At 42.3% G+C, this 26331-nt stretch overlaps 1 protein-coding gene across 8 annotated transcripts in view; it reads right to left on the bottom strand.

The window, feature by feature from the left end:
* ANKS1A (ankyrin repeat and sterile alpha motif domain containing 1A) overlaps nucleotides 1-26331 on the bottom strand; it is a 322349-nt gene that overhangs the window by 75263 nt on the left and 220755 nt on the right. For all 8 annotated transcript variants that reach the window (XM_069756609.1, XM_069756607.1, XM_069756606.1 and 5 more), the window contains 2 exons: nucleotides 17511-17636; nucleotides 3974-4090 (listed from right to left, as the gene is read on the bottom strand). In XM_069756609.1, the coding sequence (XP_069612710.1) occupies nucleotides 3974-4090; nucleotides 17511-17636 (243 nt within the window). The remainder of the gene's footprint in view (nucleotides 1-3973; nucleotides 4091-17510; nucleotides 17637-26331) is intronic.

Here is a 26331-nt window from a genome sequence, read left to right as displayed (position 1 = left end):
TTTTACGGTTCTGCATTATAAACTTCTGTGAAGCACTTGGTGGGTCAAAGTGCTCACCACACATCTAGATAAGTTCCTTAGGGGGTCTACTTTCCAAAATGGTGTCACTTGTGGGGGGGGTTTCAATGTTTAGGTACATCAGTGGCTCTCCAAACGCAACATGGTGTCCCATCTCAATTCCAGTCAATTTTGCATTGAAAAGTCAAATGGCACTCCTTCGCTTCCAAGCTCTGTCATGCGCCCAAACAGTGGTTTACCTCCACATATGGGGTATCGGCGTACTCAGGACAAATTGTACAACAAGGTTTGGGGTCCATTTTCTCCTGTAACCCTTGGTAAAATAAAACAAATTGGAGCTGAAGTAAATTTTTTGTGAAAAAAAGTTAAATGTTAATTTTTATTTAAACATTCCAAAAATTCCTGTAAAACACCTGAAGGGTTAATAAACTTCTTGAATGTAGTTTTGAGCACTTTTTTTTAAAATGAATTTATTTATAGCATTAAATAAAATAATTAAATGCACATTACACATGTGATCATGCTGCAGCGCAGATGCCGACACCTGCCTGCTGCAGGTGATTTTTTTCTCAACATATATAATATTCATTATGTAAACTAGGGGGCAGGCCACTGAGGGATCAGTGACCTGTCAGAAGCCATACAGATGAATACCTAATCAGAGCAGCACATAAAGCCCCCCACAGGTCGCCCCTAAGCACGAGAATGTCATTAACTCAAAACTGAAAACAAAGATTAAACAACAACCACAAGAAGGATTTCATAAACCAAGGTATCATTTTAATCAGTATAACGGCACCAACCTGACACTGTCTGTAGGTTACTGTGCACAATCCTGCTGACAGGTTCCCCTTAAAGATTTAACATCTGCTTGATCAATCATGTGACCCCCAAATTTTCTTGTGAGCTGCACTGAATGTGATTGGCTAGAGAGCTCACAGCATCTAATAAATTTAAACTGATTAAAGGGGTTGGCAACTTATTTTTGTTTTAACAGATGTGCTGGGGCATATTTTTTTGTGGCATTTGTTATCGCATCATTCTCACAGAGAGCAGACAGCCTGCCTGAGCATGTGACCAGACCAATTCATAAGTTTCCTCCAACTGAAAAACAGCTTTTCCGTTGCGAAGGATGATGGATAGGTCTGGTGACATGCTCCTCTATCAGAAGCCATATTGTGGGCAGGAGAGCTATGCTGTCTGTGACGAAGTCTGCCCGAACAAGAACAGAAAGAGAACCTGTAATAAGGGTATAGTGGTGTCTACAAATCATGTTTCCACATATCTGTATAACCCCTTTACCCCCAATGGTGGTTTGCACGTCAATGACCAGGCCAATTTTTACAATTCTGACCACTGTCCCTTTATGAGGTTATAATTCTGGAACGCTTCAACGGATCCTGGTGATTCTGACATTGTTTTCTCGTGACATATTGTACTTCATGATAGTGGTAAAATTTCTTTGATATTACCTGCGTTTGTTTGTGAAAAAAACGGAAATTTGGCGAAAATTTGGAAAATTTCACAATTTTCCAACTTTGAATTTTTATGCATTTAAATCACAGAGATATGTCACACAAAATACTTAATAAGTAACATTTCCCACATGTCTACTTTACATCAGCACAATTTTGGAACCAAAATTTTTTTTTTTGTTAGGAAGTAATAAGGGTTAAAAGTTGACCAGCAATTTCTCATTTTTACAACACCATTTTTTTTTTTAGGGACCACATCTCATTTTAAGTCATTTTGAGGGGTCTATATGATAGAAAATACCCAAGTGTGACACCATTCTAAAAACTGCACCCCTCAAGGTGCTCAAAAACACATTCAAGAAGTTTATTAACCCTTCAGGTGTTTCACAGGAATTTTTGGAATGTTTAAATAAAAATGAACATTTAACTTTTTTTCACAAAAAATTTACTTCAGCTCCAATTTGTTTTATTTTCCCAAGGGTAAGAGAAGAAATTGGACCCCAAAAGTTGTTGTACAATTTGTCCTGAGTACGCTGATACCTCATATCTGGCGGTAAACCACTGCTTGGGTGCATGGGAGAGCTCAGAAGGGAAGGAGCGCCGTTTGACTTTTCAATGCAAAATTGACAAGAATTGTGACGGGACGCCATGTTGCGTTTGGAGAGCCACTGATGTGCCTAAACATTGAAACCCCCCACAAGTGACACCATTTTGGAAAGTAGACCGCCTAAGGAACTTATCTAGATGTGTGGTGAGCACTTTGACCCACCAAGGGCTTCACAGAAGTTTATAATGCAGAGCCGTAAAAATAAAATAAAATTTTTTTCCCACAAAAATTATTGTTTAGCCCCCAGATTTGTATTTTCCCGAGGGTAACAGGAGAAATTGCACCCCAAAAGTAGCTGTCCAATTTGTCCTGAGTACTCTGATACCCCATATGTGGGGGGGAACCACCGTTTGGGCGCATGGGAGGGCTCGGAAGGGAAGGAGCGCCATTTGGAATGCAGACTTAGATGGAATGGTCTGCAGGCGTCACATTGCGTTTGCAGAGCCCATAATGTCCCTAAACAGTAGAAACCCCCCACAAGTGACACCATTTTGGAAAGTAGACCCCCTAAGGAACTTATCTGGATGTGTGGTGAGCACTTTGACCCACCAAGGGCTTCACAGAAGTTTATAACGCAGAGCCGAGAAAATAAAAAAATCCTTTTTTTTCCCACAAAAATTATTTTTTAGCCCCCAGTTTTGTATTTTCCTAAGGGTAACAGGAGAAATTGGACCCCAAAAGTTGTTGTCCAATTTGTCCTGAGTACGCCGATACCCCACATGTTGGGGTAAACCACTGTTTGGGCACACGGGAGAGCTCGGAAGGGAAGGAGCCATGTCGCATTTGGAGAGCCCATGATGTGCCTAAACAGTGGAAACCCCCCAATTATAACTGAAACCCTAATCCAAACACACCCCTAATCCTAATCCCAACGGTAACCCTAACCACACCTCTAACCCAGACAGACCCCTAACCCTAATCCCAACCGTAAATGTAATCCTAACCCTAACTTTAGCCCCAACCCTAACCGTAGCTTTAACCCTAGCCCTATCCCTAACCCTATCCCTATCGGGAAAATGGAAATAAATACATTTTTTTAATTTTTTTATTTTTCCCTAACTAAGGGGGTGATGAAGGGGGGTTTGATTTACTTTTATAGTGGGTTATTTAGCGGATTTTTATAATTGGCAGCCGTCACACACTGAAAGATGCTTTTTATTGCAAAAAATATTTTTTGCATTACCACATTTTGAGAGCTATAATTTTTCCATATTTGAGTCCACAGAGTCATGTGAGGTCTTGTTTTTTGCGGGACGAGTTGACGTTTTTATTGGTAACATTTTTCGGGCACGTGACATTTTTTGATCGCTTTTTATTCCGATTTTTGTGAGGCAGAATGACCGAAAACCAGCTATTCATGAACTTCTTTTGGGGGAGGCGTTTATACCGTTGTGTCGGGGGTTAATGTGCCGGGGGTGGTCCGTGACCGCTCCTGGCACATTGTGCCGGATGTCAGCTGCTATAGGCAGCTGGCACCCGGCCGCGATCGGCCGCGCTCCCCCCGTGAACGCGGCCGATCGCTATGACGTACTATCCCGTCAAGGGTCAGATAGGCCCAGGGCACCTCGACGGGATAGTACGTCTAAGGTCAGAGAGGGGTTAATATAGTACACAAAAAAAAAAAGATGTAATTTACCTAAATGACAGAGGGAATACAACAAATTAATTCTGGGTAAATTCCAAATATTAGTGTTTAATGCACTTCAAAGAAGCGAGCAATGCCACGTCACTACAAATGTAATTGTTTTTCCAAGGCAATGGGTATTTTGCTCAATTTCTGAATAATTAAGATGTAAAAAAAATAATTTCATTATTTTATTTTATTTATTTATTTATTTTTTTTTACACAAGAAACATCCCAGGTAATACTTACACTAGCTTCATAACTACACGAGTCAAATATTAGCTTTTCTGGTTGGTGCTGCCAGTTTTGTAAGGGAGCGTATGGAGTTGCCAAACTAGGAGGTCGCAAAGTTAATTTAGTTTCTTCCTGCAAAAAGAAACGGAAATAAGAACTGGTGAACAAAAAAGAAGCAGTAATTAAATCATTAAACATTAACTGCAACTTTATTATGGTTATAATAATGATCCACTAATCTCATAAGAGCACTGAAGAAGCTCAGTCTGTTAAAAAGTCTGATTGCATGTAATGTACACAAGCCATCATTTCTCTTATATCAACATTAATGGGATTGGCCTATGAAATATATTTATTGGCACTGTAGATAGGTGCTACATCTCATCACTGGGATCCCCACTGAGTGCTACCACTAAATCAATTATTACACAGAAAGGAAAGTATACATAATAAATTGAACTTGATAATGCCATTTTTAGAAAGGTCACAACACAAAAATTCTAAAAACACCAATAAATTTCCTAGTCACAGTATTTGATTAGAATAATTACACAGTAGTGGAGAACGATGTCAAGTAAGAATCTTAATAAAAAGAAATCAGCTTACGTGACCAATGGTCAATAAATCAAAAAGTCACTTTTAAGTGCGTCAAATAGAATCAGTGCCTCTAAATCACTGCTGGATACGCAATAGAAAATATATAAACTACAACAGTCTCACCAGATTCTTGTTGGGGATGATATCCATAAGCCAAATATCAGCCCAGCAGAGGGCCTTCTGGTTTAGATGGGAAGAGAGTTTGGACCTGGTCCCATTAAAGCCTATTCAGCAGTACTCAGCCCTGGGTCCCCAAGTCTCACATCCTTACAAAAGGACAGTCCTAGTGCCCTAGTGGACATATTGCCCTATAAAGCCTTACGTGCATCACAACATGTTTCTCCTTCAGTGAGTCTTCAGGGATGGACAGATGCACGCAAAAGAAACTATCATATCTGGGTTCACATTCCCTTGTCCATCATAAGCTGTGTACTAGATGATGATGGCACAGAGTAACATTAATCAAATTGTTAAATACCTGCACCTGGGAACGGGATAAAGAATCACCTGGTCTTGTCACACAAAACACATGTATCTCATTATGCACCATCTTCTTGCTGATATTGCTGACTCGCATGCTGTTCCTCAATAAGTTACCTAGGTGGAACGCATCGACCATGTTTGATTTTTCTAGGAAGACGCCCAATCGATCAATGGTACACCCCTAGTGGTTTGGTCATCGACAAAGATAGCGCATGCCTTGTCTTCTGGCTTGCAATGCAGATCCTTGGCATCATCATAGTGCACTTTGAGCAGCTCACTGGGGCCGTGTCATTTATCACATAATTTTAGTCAGCTGGCATCAGTTTTTGCACAGTGCGTCAGTGATCCAATCTTTTCACCTGCGTAACGCCCATCGGGGCGCGGTAGCAGGAGACACACGTTGAGGCTCCTTCCCATAACACAATAATTATCCATGTGTATTTACCTTATTATGCCAGCGATCCGAGAGTATTCCCAAAAATGTTTTCCACTTTTTTCTTACATATCGAGTGAAAAAAATTTACTCTTTCACTTATGGTTTGTAGGTGACCTCTGAGGGCAATAACCACTATCCGGGAGAGAAGCAAAGGTTAATATTGTTCCCATTAGTTGCATACATAGAACAGACATCCATCAGTCTGAGTATACATGAAGTGTCGTCTCAGTATATATCCCCTATGAGGTCCTCTCTGTGTGATAAAGTATTTGTACATATTACACTCATTCAAGCTGATGGTCCTTATGTGAGTAGGGATGTCCCGTATATCAGGGTGCCATATACAAAGCTACAAGGGATTCGAAGGCTAGCACTCAACTGAAATTAGTCGGACGGTGCTGGTGAAAAGGAGCCAGTGGTCCCAATAGATAGCAGTTCATGGAAAACACTGCACACGTACAGGTCGAAGAATTATGCTTTGAGTGAGAATTTATTTGTAATAAGTGGTGCCTGTCGCTATACCACTTATTACAAATAAATTCTCACTCGAAGCATAATTCTTCAACCTGTACGAGTGCAGTGTTTTCCATGAACTAGTATATACAACGCTACAGTCATGATCCCGAAATATGCATATGTACGCAAAGGTGTTTCAACTATTATTCTTACCCTTTAAACATGTGGGCCAGTGTCATGACCCCAATCCTGGGACCATGACAGGTCACATTATGTACGCAGGGGAGGGACAAATAGTCTATTCTTAAAGGGAAAATAAGGTAGGACAAGATTAAGAAACAGGTCTACAAAAAGATGGAAAAAGTGATTCTTCAGAGTCAATACATAAACTGTAAGTATACAGTATTACCCTTACAAATAACAGTCAACATTTAGCTGCTCTTTCAAGCCAGTAGGATGTACTGTCTTTCACGTTTTGGCAGTTATTAATTAGGTGTTTGCCAGGGGGGTATCTCTTATGCTCTGTGTCGCCCAGGTGTTCTCCGACCCTCCATCTAAACTCTCTCCTGGCTGGTGGGAGGAAACCGTGGTTTTCACAGACCTGAATGAGAGGTACACAGAGAAAATCGACCTGTGGAGTCTCATTAACGATGATGTCTTCCTTGTCTGGTGGGGTACGGATGGAGAACAATTCAGTGAATTTGTTAACACTTTGAACATTTACATCATTGGTTTACATTTTACCTTTGAATGCAATCAAACCACACTGCCTTTTTTGATGCATCAAAAGATGGGAGAATAACCATCCCCTACCACTCAAGAGAGGAATTCCAAAGGGGCAATACCTAAGAATGCAATGGAATTGCACCAACGGAAAAAACTTTTGAGATGCATGCTAAGGATCTGAGGGATAGTTTGCTTCAGAGATGGTACCCAAAAAAGTACTAAAAAAGGCTTTCATGGTAGCTAAATCAAGGGATAGGATGGATTTGTTGACCCCAGCCAGTAGACCTGAATTAGACACTGACTAGATTAAGTATCATCTATTCAAATGGAGCAGACAAAATGAGATCCATTCTCGCTAAACATTGGCCCATACTTAAAATGGATATGAATATCAGTGGAAATCTTGATTCATATCCACGGGTCTCATATAAACATGACTGTTCTGTAAGGGATGGGACTTGTCCGTGGCCACTTCACCACACCAAACAAGAAAACGTGGGTCGACCAACACTGAAGGATGTAATAAATGTGGGAAATGTGTATCTTGCCCATATATCTCTACTGGAAAAACTTTTAGAGGAAACGCTAAGAGATATTTACGAATCAGAGATTTTATAAACTGCCGTACAAAAGGCATTGTGTACAAGGCCACATGCGATTGTGGTCTTGAATAAATCAGGAAAACTAGAAGAGAGATAAGACGGAGGATTGGAAAACACCTGGGCGACAGCATAACAGAGATACCCTCCTGGCAAAACACGTTAACATCTGCCAAAAAGAGAAAAAGACGGCGGTCTTCTTTACGGTGATAGAGAAAATCTCCAAACCAATAAGAGGTGGAGATTGGGATAAAATGATCAAAAGGGAGACCAGATGGATTACCCATTTTAATACGGTACATACTACTGGCTTGAATGAGGAGCTACATTTTGTCTGTTATTTGTAAGGTGTAATGCTGCATACTTACAACTTATGTATTGACCCTAAAAATAACCTTTTTCATCTTTATATAGACCTGTATAATTTTTTAAACCTGACCTTCCTTATTTCTCTATAAGAATACACATTATGAAAGGATTTATCCTGCATACATAATGTGACCTGTCATGGTCCCAGGATTGGGGTCATGACACTGGGCCACCTATATTTAAAGGGTAAGAATAATCGTTAATAACCCTTGGCATACATATGCATATTTCAGCATCATCACGATAGTTGTACATGGCACCCTGATATACGGGACATCCCTACTCAAATAAGGACCATCAGCTTAAATGAGTGTAATATGTACAAATACTACAGAGAAGACCTCATAGGGGATATACACTTCATGTACACTCAGACTGATGGATGTCTGCGGTATGTATGCGACTAATGGGAACAATAAGAACCTTTGAATTTCTCCCGGATAGTTGTTATCCCCCTCAGAGATCACCTAAAAACCATAAGTGAAAAAGTAAACTTTTTCTACTTGACATATAAGAAAAAAGTGGAAAACATTTTGGGGGCATACTCTTGAATGCTGACATAATAAGGAAGACCAGAAAAACCGTCCCTGATCGTGGTCTCTAGGGTCTCAGCTAGCTGAAACTGCAGAGAATTTCCGATGCTGGCAGGCGCTTTAACCTTATTCCCGTTCACAGTTTTAAAACGGCAATGAGAGAATAAAACTCCTTATCGGCGACTGTTTTAATGCGTATTGGTGATCGTTAAAGGGTTAAAATATTGTATTATTGTCACAATTTCTCATCCTTTCAGTAGAAGACACGGTAAGAAAAATAAAGGTGAATTTACTACGTGCTTTACAACAACTCTGCTTATAAACGCAAATCATTTGGTATAACACTGGAGAGGAGATTAGGCCAGGGACTGATAGATATCTACTTTTTGTTTTCTTAATTGTACATGAAGAGCCTTCTCACCAACATAGTAATATCATTGGTGACTTTTTAACCCCTTAGTGACAGAGCCAATTTGGTACTTAATGACCGAGCCAATTTTTGCAATTCTGACCACTGTCACTTTATGAGGTTATAACTCTGGAACGCTTCAATGGATCCCGCTGATTCTGAGACTGTTTTTTCGTGACATATTGTACTTCATGTTAGTGGTAACATTTCTTCGATATTACTTGCGATTATTTATGAAAAAAACAGAAATATGGCGAAAATTTTTAAAATTTTGCAATTTTCAAACTTTGTATTTTTATGCCCTTAAATCAGAGAGAGATGTCACGAAAAATAGTTAATAAATAGCATTTCCCACATGTCTACTTTACATCAGAACAATTTTGGAAACAAAATTTTTTTTTGTTAGGGAGTTATAAGGGTTAAAAGTTGACCAGCAATTTCTCATTTTTACAACACCATTTTTTTTTAGGGACCACATCACATTTGAAGTCATTTTGAGGGGTCTATATGATAGAAAATAATGAAGTATGACACCATTCTAAAAACTACACCCCTCAAGGTTCTCAAAACCACATTCAAGAAGTTTATTAACCCTTTACGTGCTTCACAGGGACTGAAACAATGTGGAAGGAAAAAAACACCGGATTACGTACCGGTAATGCTCTTTTATAGAGCCACGACAGCACCCACTTGAGAGAGGGGATCCGCCCCTAGGAACAGGAAACCCTATGGAGAGAATAAAAGGGGCGGTCCCCCTCGCTCCCACAGTTGGGTTTACAGAGATTGCGAGGAACCGCCCACCAGACTTTAGTAGGTCATTCAATATCATCATTTATAATTAGTTAACTTAAACATGGCTAACTATAAGAACCAAACACCCTTAACCGTGCTTCTAAATAAAAACCTATAAGGGTGGGAAGTGAAGGGGTGCTGTCGTGGCTCTATAAAAGAGCATTACCGGTACTTAATCCAGTGTTTTCTCTTCGCCACGACAGCACCCACTTGAGAGACTTTCAGAGATAGTCATTTGGGAGGGATCACCGTGTTAAGGACTGATCTACCGAAGGACAAGTCAGATGAGGCAGATAGATCTAATCTATAGTGATTATAGAAGGTAGTAGGTGAAGACCAGGTTGCGGCCTTACATATCTGTTCTAACGGAACCTCCGCTCGTTCAGCCCAGGATGATGCAATCGCCCGGGTGGAATGTGCTCTTACGGTCTCAGGCGGATTCTCCCCTTTGGATGAATAGGCCAGACATATAGCATCTCGAATCCACCGAGATAAAGTACCCTTCGTAATTCCAGCTCCTTTTCTATGACCCTGGAACGAAACAAAGAGAGCCCTGCTCTTCCTCCAGGCACTAGTCCTATCCAAATAGGCTAATATGGCTCTCCTCACATCTAATGTGTGGTATCTTTGTTCTTCCTGACTTGTAGGGTTATCATAGAAGGAGGGAAGGTAAATTTCTTGTGTTCTGTGAATTTTAGTGCATACTTTGGGTAAGTATGAAGGGTCTGTTTTAAGGACAACTCTGTCTGGGAAGACTGACATAAAGGGAGGATCTATCGATAGTGCCTGTATGTCACTAACTCTTCTTGCTGACACTAAGGCGACGAGAAGAGCTGTCTTGAGGGAGACATGTTTTATGTGAGCTGAATGTAGAGGCTCAAAAGGATGGTCTGTAAGAGCTTCGAGAACTAAATTAACATCCCAAGGTGGTACATGGGGAGTTCGAACTGTCTCTGACCTCTGGCATGCTGCAATAAATCTGGCTACCCATTTATTACCTGCAATATCGTGACCATATAAAGCCCCTAGCGCAGAAATGTGCACTTTTAAGGTACTGACCGCCAGACCTAGATCGCGCCCTTTTTGAAGAAATTCTAGAATCATGGGAATATGAATTTCATTTGATAGGGCCGTTGGGTAGAGGTTTAAATATTTTTTCCACACTCTTGCGTAGATGGAGGTAGTGGATTTTTTCCTACTTAATAGCAGAGTGTCAATCACTTTATTTGAGAATCCTCTCATGTTTAGCAGCTGCCTCTCAAATTCCAGGCTGTTAATCGAAGACCCTTCACCTGAGGGTGGTTGAAGGGGCCCTGGAAGAGAAGGTCCCGATCCTCCGGGAGGATCCATGGGTCTGAGATTGACATGGCTCTCAGCCAGGAAAACCATGGCCTCTTGGGCCAAAATGGAGCTATTAAGATCACGTTTGCTCTGTCCTCTCTAATCTTCCTGATCACTGTCGGAAGTAATATCAGCGGGGGAAAGGCATATGCCTTCTTGAATACCCATGGCACTTGAAGGGCGTCGAAGATATCTGGATTGTCGGATCGGAACAATGATGCAAACTTTTTGACTTGCCTGTTTTGTCTTGTCGCAAAGAGATCTATCTCGGGAGTGCCCCATTTTTTTACTATCATGCAAAAGATACGACGACTTAGAACTTATTCTCCTTGGTGGAGAGTGTGGCGACTGAGGAAATCTGCTCTCGAATTGTCGATTCCCCTCACATGCAGTGCTGACAGGGACAGAAGATGCTCCTCTGCTATGGCTAGAATGTCGTTGGCTATAGACATGAGTGCTTCCGATCTTGTTCCTCCTTGGTGGTTTATGTATGCTACCGCTGTCATGTTGTCTGAAAAGACTCTTGTATGCGTTCCGTGTAGCTGCGGAAGAAATTCAGATACGGCATGATAGATAGCTTTTAGTTCTTTCTTATTAGAAGAATCATCCGATTCTCTAGGAGACCACAGACCTTGCACTATTTGATCTTCTAAGTGTGCTCCCCAACCACTAGGACTGGCATCAGTGAAGATGGTTTTTGATGGTTTAACCACCCAGGGAACCCCACTGGTAAAATGATCCGGATTCAACCACCAAGTGAGAGATTGTATTACATCTGATGGCAAGGGAATACGACTATCCAGTCGGCCATGTAATCTTTCTTCCTCACGAAGAATTGTATATTGTAATCTCCTGCTATGGAATTGGGCCCACGGAACAGCTGGAATACAGGAAGTGAATGAACCAAGAAGGGACATACCTTCTCTTAGGGAAATTAGAGGGTGGTTAATCACTGATTGTACTTTGTTTATGATTGTTATTTGTTTTGACTCAGGAAGAAAGCACATTTGATTTGCAGAATCTAGAATAATTCCTAAAAATTTTTGCCTAGTTGTGGGGGACAATCTTGATTTTTCCCAATTTACTAACCACCCTAACCCCTGTAGGGACGAAATTGAATCAGCTAAATGTTGATGACATTGAAAAAGAGAGTTCCCGACTATCAATAGGTCGTCTAAATATGGTATTATGAGGGTGTCTTTTAACCTCAAATATGACATTACCTCTGACATTAGTTTTGTGAAAACTCTAGGGGCTATTGATAGACCAAAGGGCATTGCTGTGTATTGATAGTGCCGAACCTGACCTTTGACCATAACTGCCACCCGTAGATATTTTTGATGTTCACTGAAGATTGGAAGATGATAATATGCATCTTTAAGGTCAAGAACAACCATGAAGCAATGGGGAAATAGAAGCTTAATAGTTGACCGAATAGATTCCATTTTAAAAGTTTGATTCTCTAAGAAGACGTTTAGCCTCTTAAGGTTAATTATTGTTCTATATGACCCGTCAGGTTTTGAAATCAAAAATAAAGGGGAATAAAATCCCCTTCCCTTTTGATGACAGGGGACTTCCACCAAAACTCCTTTGGACAGGAGAGTTATTATTTCCTGTTCCAAGGCTTCTTGTTGTGATGGTGTCTTTAAGGAAGTCAGACAAAATGAGTCCGGGGGGACTTGGGAAAATTTTAATTTTAGGCCCGTGGTAATGAGGCTAGTTGCCCATGGATTAGAGGTTATTGTCAGCCACTGTATGGAGAAGAAGGACAACCTACCACCAACGGGTAGATCTTTCCTAACGGGGTTTATCTTCAGGTTTGAAAGGGCGTTTTCCGAAGAAGGCTCCTTTTTGTTTAAAGTCTTTATTTGCCCAACGGTCCTGGTTTTTATAGTCCCGTCTTCTATTGAACATGGGCTTTCGGAACGCTCTCCTATAGGATGGAAGGTAAGTGTTATTGGGGAACCCTTTCTTCCTCTCACCCGCTTTGGTAAGGATTTCATCTAACTGAGTACCAAATAGGTACTCACCTTGGCATGGTAGACCACATAACTTTGATTTCGTTTGTGGATCTCCTTTCCACCCTATTAACCACAAGGCGCGGCGAGCCGCATTGGTCAGACCTGCTGATTTGGCTGCCAACCGGATGGAATCAGCTGAAGCATCAGCTAGAAAGGCTGTAGCTCCTTTAATCAACGGAATAGATGATATGATTTTATTGGGGAAAGGCCACCTTTCAAGCCTTCTTCAAGGTCATTCAACCAGACCAACATGGACCTTGCCGTACATGTGGCTGAGATAGCTGGTTTTAAAGCTCCTGTACAAGAATCCCAAGTTCTTTTTAAAAGGGAATCCGCTTTCCGATCAAGTGGGTCTTGCAAGGATCCAGAATCTTCTACAGGTAGTAGAGATTTCCTAGAAGTGGATGCCACCGCCACATCCACTTTTGGGGCTTTCGACCATTTGGAGAAATCATCATCGTTAAAGGGATAGCGACGTTTTGAGGAAGACGGCAACCCTTTTTGCCCCTGGCTTTCCCACTCCTTTTTGACCAAGTCCTTTATCGCTGGGATAACAGGAAAGGAAGGTCTCTTTTTCTCAGACAGGCCGGCAAACATCACGTCCTGTGGTGTCTTGGGGGTTATAGTATCTTCCATACCCATAGTATTACGTATTGATCTAACTAGATTGTCAATACTGTCTGTAGGGAAACATGTATCCTGTTCACCTTCCGAGGATATAACCTCTTGGGAATCGTCCGAATCCTTATCCTCCACCTCAGATGACTGTTCAGATCTAGGAGAACTATATTTTTTCCTACTCTCAGGAACTTTATCCGAGCTTCGAAAGGCTCGTAATTCCTCTCTAATCATGCTACGTATATCTTCCGACCTTACAGAAGACTCCTCACGTAAGGTGGATTCGATGCATGAATGGCACAACTTTTTTAAATAGGTGTCCGGGAGCGGCTGAGAGCATAAGGCACATTGCTTATGTTTAGATTTCCCTGTTCTTTTAACCTAGGAAATTAGATAAAAGAGGGGACTGTAATCAGCTTAAATAGGGTAGACAAACACTCACCCCTGAAGCTGTAGTCATAATACCGGCTGGAGAGGAGGAGACGGAGGCACAGATGGAGGAGCTGACCGGTCCGATCTTTTTTCCCAGGTGCTCTTGGAGGATGATCTGCGGCTGCTGCTAGTCCGGCTTCCAGGAGTAATAGCGGTGACTTCAGCTGAAGGCAACGCTGTGTCCTGGGGAGATGCCATGATGGACGCCGGGTATCAGCGCCGGCGTCCTTTTGTAGCTGGGGGCCGCCATCTTCTTCCTGCCACACCCGGAAGTGACCACTACATCTGGGTTGCGGCTCTGCTGTGCGCGCCTGCGCCTCCACCCAGCAATCGCGCAGGCGCCGTCCTCCTCCTACGTCACCCCGGAAGTTGTAGCAATACTTCCGGGGGAGAAACCATGGGCCACACGCTGCCTGTGCGCCTCCCGAAGATGGCGACACAGGGTCTTACCCAGCGGTCCGGTCCCTGCAGGTGCGCTGGATGATTCTTCCGTGAGCCAGGCGACTCCCCGATCCTGGCCTCACGGTACCTGCCGGCAGAGGGGGGAAGCTGCCATAGAACCCCCGACGCCGCTTCCAGCTCTGGAGCCCTTGCCGTCCCTATAAGGTAAACTGCGCAAGCGGCATCCAGGCTGGGAATCCTCTTCTCTCCAGGTGTCTCCCGTAGGAACAGGAAACCAACTGTGGGAGCGAGGGGGACCGCCCCTTTTATTCTCTCCATAGGGTTTCCTGTTCCTAGGGGCGGATCCCCTCTCTCAAGTGGGTGCTGTCGTGGCGAAGAGAAAATGAACATTTAACTTTTTTTTGCAAACATCTTAATTCAGAACCATTTTTTTATTTTCACAAGTGTAAAAACAGAAATGTAACCATAAATTTTGTTATGCAATTTCTCCTGAATACGCCAATACCCCATATGTGGGGGTAAACCACTTTTTGGGCGCACCGCAGAACTTAGAAGAGAAGGAGTGCCGTTTGACTTTTACAATGCAGAATTGGCTGGAATTGAGATCGGACGCCATGTCACGTTTAGAGAGCCCCTGATGTACCTAAACAGTGGAAACTCCCCACAAGTGACACCATTTTGGAAACTAGACTCCTTAAGGAACTTATGTAGATGTGTGGTGAGCACTTTGAACCCCCAAGTGCTTCACAGAAGTTTATAACGTAAAGCCGTGAAAAAAAAAAAAAAAAAAAAAAAAAATCGCATTTTTTCTACAAAAATGATATTTTTGCCCACAAATTTTTATTTTCACAAGGGTAACAGGAGAAATTAGACCACTAAAGTTGTTGTGCAATTTCTCCTGAGTACATCGATACCCAATATGTGGGGGTAAACGACTGTTTGGGCGCACCGCAGAGCTTGGAAGAGAAAGAGTGCCGTTTTACTTTTTCAATGTAGAATTTGCTGGAATTGAGATCAGACGCCATGTCGCGTTTGGAGAGCCCCTGATGTGCCTAAACAGTAGAAATCCCCCACAAGTGACCCCATTTTGGAAACTAGACCCCCCATGGAACTTATCTAGATGTGTGGTGAGAACTTTGAATGCCCAAGTGCTTCACAGAAGTTTATAATGCAGAGTCGTGAAAATAAAAAATATTTTATTTTCCACAAAAAAGATTTTTTAGCCCCCAAGTTTTTATTTTCACAAGGGTAACAAGAGAAATTGGACCCCAAAAGTTGTTGTCCAATTTGTGCTGAGTATGCTGGTACCCCATATGTGGGGGTAAACCACTGTTTGGGTGCACGGCAGAGCTCGGAAGGAAGGAGCGCCGTTTTGGAATGCAGACTTTGATAGAATGGTCTTTGGGCATTATGTTGCGATTGCAGAGCCCCTGATGTACCTAAACTGTAGTAACCCCCCACAAGTGACCGCATTTTGGAAACTAGACCCCCCAAGGAACTTATCTAGATGTGTGGTGAGAACTTTGAATGCCCAAGTGCTTCACAGAAGTTTAGAATGCAGAGTCGTGAAAATAAAATATATATTTTTTTTTCACAAAAAAGATATTGTAGCCCCCAAGTTTTTATTTTCACAAGGGTAACAGGAGAAATTGGACCCCAGAAGTTGTTGTCCAATTTATCCCGAGTATGCTGATGCCCCATATGTGGGGGTAACCCACTGTTTGGGCGCACGGCAGAGCTCAGAAGGGAGGGAGCACCATTTGACTTTTTGAGCGCAAAATTGGCTGCTGTGTTTGGAGACCCCCTGATGTACCTAAACAGTGGAAACCCCCCAATTCTAGCTCCAACCCTAACCCCAACACACCCCTAACCCTAATCCCAATCTGATCCATAATCCTAATCACTAACCCTAACCATAATCACAACCCTTACCCCAAAACAACCCTAACGTCAACCCTAACCATAACCCTAATCAAAACCCTAAATCCAACACACCCCTAATCCTAATCTCAACCCTAACCTCAAACCTAACCCTAATCCCAATACACCCCTAATCACAACCCTAACCTTAACCCTAATGCCAACCCTAACCCAAATACCAACCCTAATCCAAACCCTAACCCTAATCCCAACTCTAACCCTAACTTTAGACCCAACCCTAACCCTAAGGCTACTTTCACACTTGCGTCGTTTGGCATCCGTCACAATCCGTCGTTTTGGACAAGAAACGGATCCTGCAAATGTGCCCGGAGGATGCGTTTTTTGCCCATAGACTTGTATTGCCGACGAATCGTGATGGATGGCCACACGTCGCGTCCGTCGTGCACTGGATCAGTGTTTTGGCGGACCGTCAGCACAAAAAAAAGTTCAATGTAACGTTTTTTTGTACGTCGCATCCGCCATTTCTGACCGCGCATGCGTGGCCGTAACTCCGCCCCCTCCTCCCCAGGACATAGATTGGGCAGCGGATGCGTTGAAAAACTACATCCGCTGCCCACGTTGTGCACAATTTTCACAACGTGCGTCGGTATGTCGGGCCGATGCATTGCGACGGCCCCGTACCGACGTAAGTGTGAAAGAAGCCTAACCCTAAATTTAGCGCCAACCCTAACTCTAAATTTAGCCCCAACCCTAACCCTAAATTTAGCCCCAACCCTAACCCTAAATTTAGCCCTAACCCTAGCCCTAACCCTACCCCTAATTTTAGCCCCAACTGCTCTTCCCCTGCCGGCCGGCAGATGGAGACAGATGGCGGGCGCACTGCGCATGCGCCCGCCATTTTCTTTTCCCCAGAAGACGCCGGCGGCCAGGAGGAGCAGCAGGAGGACCCAGGGACACCGGTAAGTATAATAGGGTCCCCGAATCCCCCTATTTCTCTGTCCTCTGATGTGCGATCACATCAGAGGACAGAGAATTACACTTAGCTTTTTTTTTTTTTGCGGTCGCCGGTAAACAGTTAATTACCGGCGATCGCAAAACAGGGGTCGGTAAAACCGACCCCGATCATGCTCTTTGGGGTCTCTATTTACTTTTTCCACAGGCGCTGTGGTTTAAGTACCCTTAGCGGCCGCCGTTAAAAGGCGTATCAGCGGTCGCTAAGGGGTTAAATATGTAACCAACATTATAGCAGAAAGCTCTGTCTTTCTTAATCCATTCTTTGAAATTTTTCTTACATGTCTCCAATTTCACATACTGTCTCCCATACAAATTAGGCAGGCTACTTTGCAAGTATACATAAGATTAAAATTAAATTGTACTATCTAAAAAAACAAAAAACAAAACACAGACCTAAACATCCATAACTGACAAATCTATTGAAAAAAACAAACAAAACAAACCTCCTTCACAGATGTTGGCACCTTGTGGCGCTCTCTGCTTTCTGACCTATTTCTTGCAGATTCAAGCCTGATATCGTGCTCTTCTGATGGAATGGAAGGCATAGATCTTGGGAGGACATCATGAAACTGCAGGAATACAAGCAAATCACGTCAAATCAGTACAAGGTAGGTTTAAAATTAAGGGGGTAGGCGACAGTAATGGGTCAGTGGGACTCACTGTCAATCCGCAGCTTGTTCATCATATGTCCTGTGCAGAAAATCGAAACCCTTTCTGGACTAAAGCTTGAATGTTTTACAGCTAAATGTCACTTTTTTTTTACATTTAATTCTTTAACAAAAATGTGTGTTTATTTGCAGCTGAACTGGGGCTTTAATGTGATAAATCAACATATTGATTTTATTTTGGTTTTATATAGTAGAAAAAGCTCAAAACATGTGAAAAAAAACCCTTTCCACTTTTTAACCCCTTCATGAGCAGGACACATTTTTCAATTCTGTGTCACTTTATGTAATAACATTGGAATACTTCTACATACACTTGTGATTGAGAGTTTTTCATGACACATTATGTTCAGAGTTAAAATTTCCGTCAATATAATTTGTGTTTATTTATGAAAATATATGACATTTTATGAAAATGCACAACACTTTGCAATTTTCAAACTTTCATTTTTTATGTTCCTGATACAGATTTTCACCATACTCATAATAGCTACCATATATAGAGCTCTGGCAAAAATTAAGAGATCACTGCACAGTTTTAAAAAAATCAGCTTCTCTACAAGTCTGATAGCCGTTCCATTCCAGTGTCAGTTGAATTCCAACCAGAGTAGACCTCATTCTACTTAACCCCTTAAGCCCCGAGGGTGGTTTGCACGTTAATGACGGGCCAATTTTTACAATTCTGACCACTGTCCCTTTATGAAATTATAACTCTGGAACGCTTCAACGGATCCCAGTGATTCTGACATTGTTTTCTCGTGACATATTGTACTTCATGTTAGTGGTAAAATTTATTCGATATAACTTGCGTTTATTTGAGAAAAAAACGGAAATTTGGCAAAAATTTTTAAAATTTTGCAATTTTCCAACTTTGAATTCTTATACCCTTAAATCACAGAGATATGTCATGCAAAATACTTAATATTTAACATTTCCCACATGTCTACTTTACATCAGCACAATTTTGGAACCAAAATTTTTTTTTTGTTAGGGAGTTATAAGGGTTAAAAGTTGACCAGCAATTTCTCATTTTTACAACACCATTTTTTTTTTAGGGACCACATCTCATTTGAAGTCATTTTGAGGGGTCTATATGATAGAAAATACCCAAGTGTGACACCATTCTAAAGACTGCACCCCTCAAGGTGCTCAAAACTACATTCAAGAAGTTTATTAACCCTTCAGGTGTTTTACAGGAATTTTTGGAATGTTTAAATAAAAATTAACATTTAACTTTTTTTTCACACAAAATTTATTTCAGCTCCAATTTGTTTTATTTTACCAAGGGTAACAGGAGAAAATGGACCCCGAAAGTTGTTGTACAATTTGTCCTGAGTACGTTGATACCCCATATGTGGGGATAAACCACTGTTTGGGCGCATGGCAGAGCTCGGAAGGAAAGGAGCGCCATTTGACTTTTCAATGCAAAATTGACAGGAATTGAGATGGGACGCCATGTTGCATTTGGAGAGCCCCTGATGTGCCTAAACATTGAAACCCCCCACAAGTGACACCATTTTGGAAAGTAGACCCCTTGAGGAACTCATCTAGATGTGTGGTGAGCACTTTGACCAACCAAGTGCTTCAGAGAAGTTTATAATGCAGAGCCGTAAAAATAAAAAATCATATTTTTTCACAAAAATGATCTTTTTGCCCCCAATTTTTAATTTTCCCAAGGGTAAGAGAAGAAATTAGACCACAAAAGTTGTTGTGCAATTTGTCCTGAGTACGCTGGTACCCCATATGTGGGAGTATACCATTGTTTGGGCGCGTGGGAGAGCTCGGAAGGAAAGGAGCGCCATTTGACTTTTCAATGCAAAATTGACTGGAATTGAGATGGGACGCCATGTTGCATTTGGAGAGCCCCTGATGTGCCTAAACATTGAAACCCCCCACAAGTGACACCATTTTGGAAAGTAGACCCCCTAAGGAACTTATCTAGATGTGTTTTGAGAGCTTTGAGCCCCCAAGTGTTCCACTACAGTTTAGAACGCAGAGCCGTGAAAATAAAAATTCTTTTTTTTTTTTCACAAAAATGATTTTTTAGTCCCCAGTTTTGTATTTTCACAAGGGTAACAGGATAAATTGGACCCCAAAAGTTGTTGTCCAATTTGTCCTGAGTACGCTGATACCCCATATGTGGGGGGGGAAGCACTGTTTGGGCGCATGGCAGAGCTCGGAAGGGAAGGAGCGCCATTTGGAATACAGACTTCGATGGATTGGTCTGCAGGCGTCACGTTACATTTGCAGAGCCCCTGATGTACCCATACAGTAGAAACCCCCTACAAGTGACCCCATATTGGAAACTAGACCCCCCAAGAAACTTATCTAGATGTGTTGTGAGAACTTTGAACCCCCAAGTGTTTCACTACAGTTTATAACGCAGAGCCGTGAAAATAATTTTTTTTTTTATTTTCACAAAAATGATTTTTCAGCCCCAAGTTTTGTATTTTTACAAGGGTAACAAGATAAATTGGACCCCAAAAGTTGTTGTCCAATTTGTCCTTAGTACGCCGATACCCCTTATGTGGGGGGGGGGGGGAGAACCACTTATTGGGCGCATTGCAGAGCTCGGAAGGGAAGGAGCGCCATTTGGAATACAGACTTAGATGGATTGGTCTGCAGGCGTCACGTTGCATTTGCAGAGCCCCTGATGTACCCAAACAGTAGAAACCCCCCACAAGTGACCCCATATTGGAAACTAGACCCCCCAAGGAACTTATCTAGATGTGTTGTGAGAACTTTGAACCCCCAAGTGTTTCACTGCAGTTTACAACGCAGAGCCGCGAAAATAAAAAAATCGTATTTTTCCCACAAAAATTATTTTTAGCCCCCCACATTTTTATTTTCCCAAGGATAACAAGAGAACTTGGACCCCAAAAGTTGTTGTTAAATTTGTCCTGAGTACGCTGATACCCCATATGTTGGGGTAAACCTATGTTTGGGCGCACCGGAGAGCTCGGAAGGGAAGGAGCACTGTTTTACTTTTTCAACGCAGAATTGGCTGGAATTGAGATCGGACGCCATGTCGCGTTTGGAGAGCCCCTGATGTGCCTGAACAGTGGAAACTCCCCAATTCTACCTGAAACCCTAATCCAACAACACCTCTAACCATAATCCCAACGGTAACCCTAACCACACCCCTAACCCTGACACACCCCTAACTCTAATCCCAACCGTAAATATAATCCAAACTCTAACCCTAACTTTAGCCTCAACCCTAACTTTAGCCCCAACCCTAACCCTAACTTTAGCCCCAACCCTAACCCTAACTTTAGCTCCAAACCCTAACCCCAACCTTAGCCCTAACCCTAGCCCCAACCCTAGCCCCAACCCTAAACCTAGCCCCAGCCCCAACCCCAGCCCCAACCCTAGCCCCAACCCTAGCCCTAACCGTAGCCCTGATGGGAAAATGGAAATAAATACATTTTTTTAATTTTATTATTTTTCCCTAACTAAGGGGGTGATGAAGGGGGGTTTGATTTACTTTTACAGCGTTTTTTATATCGGATTTTTATGATTGGCAGCTGTCACACACTGAAAGACGCTTTTTTATAGCAAAAAAGTTTTTGCGTCTCCACATTTTGAGACCTATAATTTTTCCATATTTGAGTCCACAGAGTCATCTAAGGTCTTGTTTTTTGCGGGACGAGTTGACGTTTTTATTGGTAACATTTTTGGACACGTGACAGTTTTTGATCATTTTTTATTCCGATTTTTGTGAGCAGAATGACCAAAAACCAGCTATTCATGAATTTCTTTTGGGGGAGGCGTTTATACCGTTTCGCGTTTGGCAAAATTGATAAAGCAGTTTTATTCGTCGGGTCAGTACGATTACAGCGATACCTCATTTATATCATTTTTTTATGTTTTGGCGCTTTTATACGATAAAAGCTATTTTATAGAAAAAATAATTATTTTTGCATCGCTTTATTCTCAGGACTATAACTTTTTTATTTTTTTGCTGATGACGCTGTATGGCAGCTCGTTTTTTGCGGGACAAGATGACGCTTTCAGCAGTACCATGGTTATTTACATCCGTCTTTTTGATCGCGTGTTATTCCACTTTTTGTTCGGCGGTATGATAAAGCGTTGTTTTTTGGCTCGTTTTTTTTTTTTCTTACGGTGTTCACTGAAGGGGTCAACTAGTGGGACAGTTTTATAGGATGGGTCGTTACGGATGCGGCGATACTAAATATGTGTACTTTTATTGGTTTTTTTTTTTTTTAGATAAAGAGATGTATTTATGGGAATAATATTTTTTTTATTTATTTATTTAGTTTTTTTTTTTTTTTTTTACACATGTGGAAATTTTTTTTTTTTTTACTTTTTTACTTTGTCCCAGGGGGAAGAGATCACAGATCGCCGATTTCACAGTTTGCACAGCACTCTGTAAGATCGGCGATCTCACTCATCGCTGCAATCTTACAGAGCTGCAGCTGCAGCCTGCTCCTGACCCGGAAGAACTCCCTGCACGACCCGGATGCAGCCCTGCGGCCATTTTGGATCCGGGGACTGCAGGGAGAAGACCTCGGTACAAGGAGAACACATCACCTTGTACCGATCGCCTCAGGGAAGCATGCAGGGAGCCCCCTCCCTGCGCGATGCTTTCCTGTACCGCCGGCACATCGCGATCATGTTTGATCGCTGTGTGCCAGCGGTTAATGTGCCGGGGGCGGTCCGTGACCGCTCCTGGCACATAGTGCCGGATGTCAGCTGCGATAGTCAGCTGACACCCGGCCGCGATCGGCCGCGCTCCCCCCGGGAGAGCGGCCGATCGCCTATGACGTACTATCCCGTCGGTGGGAATTAAAGGCCACCCCACCTCGACGGGATAGTACGTCATATGGGATTAAGGGGTTAATGTGCTTCTGATCACCTGAACCAAATCTTATTTAACGAAGGAAAGTACAAAAAAACACTGCTGTGGTGTTTACAATCCTCTTGCAATAGGACAAGCTGGATGGCAAAACAAGTGCTAGTAATATTCCAAAAGTAATAGGAATGAAAAAAAAAACTTTTAACCATGCCAAAGGAGTTGAAAAGAAAAGTCTTGAGTGAGGAAAAGAAGGGCTCAAGTCTGGCTTTACTAGTAGAGGGATACAGTGAGCGTCATGTTGCCTCCAGTAGTGTGAAAGACTGGTGGAAAGCATGCAAAGATGCATTAAAGCTGTGATTAAAAGTCATGATTGTTCTGCAAAATATTGATTTCTGAACTCTTCCTGAGTTAAAACATTAGTATTATTGTTTCTAAATGATTATGAACTTGTTTTTTTTTTTTTTTGCATTATTTGAGGTCTGCAAGCAATGCATTTTTTGTTAAATTGAACATTTCTCATTTACAGAAAATAAATACAAAATGTATTGCTTGGAACTTCGGAGATATGTTGTCAGTAGTTTAGAGAATAAAAGAATTTACATTTTATTCAAAAATATACCTATAAAGAGAAAGCTCAGACAAACTGAAAATTTTGATGTGGTCTCTTAATTTTTGTCAGAGCTGTATATATACTTTGTCAACATCATTTTCTTATACTTTTTTTGTTAGAATGTTAGAACAGTTTAATTCTTCATTTTCAACAACTTTCACAAACCTGATTCTTTCAGAGACCACTCACTTTTGAAGTGATATTGGAGAGGCAATATGTCAGAAACCCCCCACTCAAAAGCCCATATTTCAAGTTCAGGTTTTCAAAACCACAACCTTTAGGTACTTCACAAGAATGAATTTAAAGTGAAATGGAAAAAAAAATGTATTTTCCATGAATTTTATTTTAGTCTCTAAGTTTTCATTTTTTGCAAGTCTAACAAGAAAATGGACCCCACAATTTGTTGTGAAATTTCTCCTCAGTTCAACAATACTCAAGATGTGGTTGGAAACTACAATTTGGCCACATTGCAGGGCTCTGAAAGGAAGGAGTACTCTTGACTTTTGGGGCACAATTTTGGATGGCATAAATTAAGAATGCCGTGTCGAATTTGAAGAGCCCCTAGCATGGAAAAACAATGGAGATTCCCCTAAAAAGTAACCCCATTTTTTAAACTACACGGCTTAAAAGGAAATATCAGGTTTCTGTTCTCCATCTGAGAGCAGCATGATATAACAGAGATCCTGATTTCAGCTATATGTTAATTACTGGTTTGCATGCTGTCATTTTGATAAAATCACAGTTCTCTGAATGCTGAGCTGTTTAACCCTGCCCACACTACTCACTGACAGCTTTCAGTGTACTGTTGTAGCCAAGTGTTGAAACTGACAAATTTTGGTTTTCAATGGTTTGCTGCTTCAGTGTTTTTAGATCTTTAAGATGGAAAATAAACATTAATTTGCTGTCAGCTGTACAATGCTTTGGCCGACAGCCATCTCAGCCGATTTTGCCATGCACAATAGCACTCGCTCAGCTCCTGTGTTCCTTATTATAAAGTGCCAACTGACATGTCGACTGGCGGCGGCTTTTCTCATGGAAAACAATGCACTCGGCAGGCTGAAAGCATCAAGTTACTTACCGGTAACAGCATTTTCCAGGGGGCCCATGACCGCACGAGAGAGGGGATTCGCCCTTAAGTAACAGGAAACCTACAGATACAAAAGGGCGGCACCTCTCCCACAAATCAGTTAGATTACAGAGCTTGAGGACCTCCATGGTTAATGGCACATAAAATATGTACAACTTTAACAATTCACCTATGTGAAAACTTATAAGTGGAAGAAGTGCGCACCCATACTTTAAGGGAGGAAACTTAGGGTGCTGTCATGGGCCTGCGAAAAATGTCATTACCGGTAAGTAACTTAATGCTTTATACCGACCCCCATGACAGCACCACGAGAGAATTACAGAGATGTAAAACTAGCTTAGGGAGGGACTACAGCTTGCAGCACCCTTAACCCAAAGGTGAGCTCAGAGGAAGCACCTATGTCTAGCCTATAGTGGTTAAAAAAGGTGCAAGGGGATGACCACGTAGCCGCCTTACATATCTGGTCGATGGAAACTCCAGATCTTTCTGTCCAAGAGGTTGCCATGGCCTGGGTAGAATACGCCCTTCAGTTCTGTGGAGTCGGACCACCACCTACTGTATAAGCTAGAGAGATAGCCTCCCTAATCCATCTTGCTAATGTAGTTTTTGAAACCCTAAAACCCTATCTAGCACCCTGGAAAGATATGAATAAGGCATTGTCTTTTTTCTAGGGAAGGACACCAGGATTGAACCCCCCGAGTGTCCCCCTGTCCTGTGAGTGAGTGGGAAAATTGTGTGGGATTTGGTGCACCCACTGCTGGATAAAGGTTATCACCTCTACACCGATAACTTTTATTCCAGCATCCCACTCTACAAATCCCTCTCTGCGTGAGGTACCGCAGCCTGCGGTACTGTCCGCAAAAATCAGAGAGGCCTCCCGAAAACGCTACTTGGGCAGATGCTCAGAAGGGGCAACAGCAGAGCCCAATGTAGCGACCACCTGCTGGTGGTCAAGTACAAGAGGGATGTCCTTCTCTTGACCACCATACACGGTGATGGCAGTGCCCTCAGCACTGTGCTCGGTACCTCTACACAGGTCAGCAAACCTGACTGTGTACTGGGGTACAACAAAAACATGGGGGGCGTTGATCTCTCTGATCAACTCCTCCAACCGTACAGTGCTTTGAGAAAGGTCAAGGTGTGGTACAAAAAGCTATCCGTGTACATCGTACAAATGGCAATGCTCAACGCTTTCCTGCTGTCACGATGTGCACGCCACACCGACACGTCGTACCTTCAGTTCCAGGAGGTAGTGGTTAAGGCCCTGATATTTGGCACGAGGGAAGGCGCAGGCCCCAGTATTTCCGGAACTGAAGATGCTCGTATCGTACCAGGTCAGCATTTCCCGGGGGAGGTCCCGCAAACTGGAAAAAGAGGTAAGTCGCAAAAAAGGTGCAGAGTGTGTTACAAAAGGGGAATACGCAAGGCCACCATTTATCAATGCGACACCTGCCCCGAAAAACCTGGCCTGTGTATGAAGGATTGCTTCAAATTGTACCACACCTCCATGCACTACTAATTTACTTTACAGGAAACAGTAGATTAGTTCCAAAAAGGGGGCACATCTATGTAAGTTCATTGGGGGTCTAGTTTACAAAATGTCACTTGTGGGTTGTTTTTTTTTTTACTGTTTAGGCACATCAGGGGCTCTGCAAATGGAACATGACGCCTGCAGACCATTCCATCAAAGTCTGCTTTCCAAAACGTCACCACTTCCCTTCCGAGCCCCGACGTGTGCCCAAACAGTATTTTTTCCCACATGTGGGGTATCAGCGTACTCAGGACAAATTGGACAACAACTTTTGGGGTTCAATTTCTCCTGTTACCCTTGGGAAAATTAAAAATTGGGGACTAAAAGATCATTTTTGTGGGAAAAAATGGTAGTTACTTACCGATAACGGTATTTCTCTGATCCCATGATGGCACCACGGAGAGAGAGGGGTCCGCCCCCAGGGACAGGAAACCTACAGGTGAAAAAGGGCGTACCTCTCTCCCACATCAGTTGGATCACAGAGCCTTATACAGAACTTCAGCTGCAACTCAATATTTGCACAAATTAAACTTAATCTATTTAACTTAACAG

The sequence above is a fragment of the Ranitomeya imitator genome, chromosome 3 (assembly GCF_032444005.1).
Source record: "Ranitomeya imitator isolate aRanImi1 chromosome 3, aRanImi1.pri, whole genome shotgun sequence".
NCBI classification, from domain to species: domain Eukaryota; kingdom Metazoa; phylum Chordata; class Amphibia; order Anura; family Dendrobatidae; genus Ranitomeya; species Ranitomeya imitator.
Note: the sequence above shows the minus strand (reverse complement) of the source record. Positions and strands in the feature narration are given on the sequence as shown.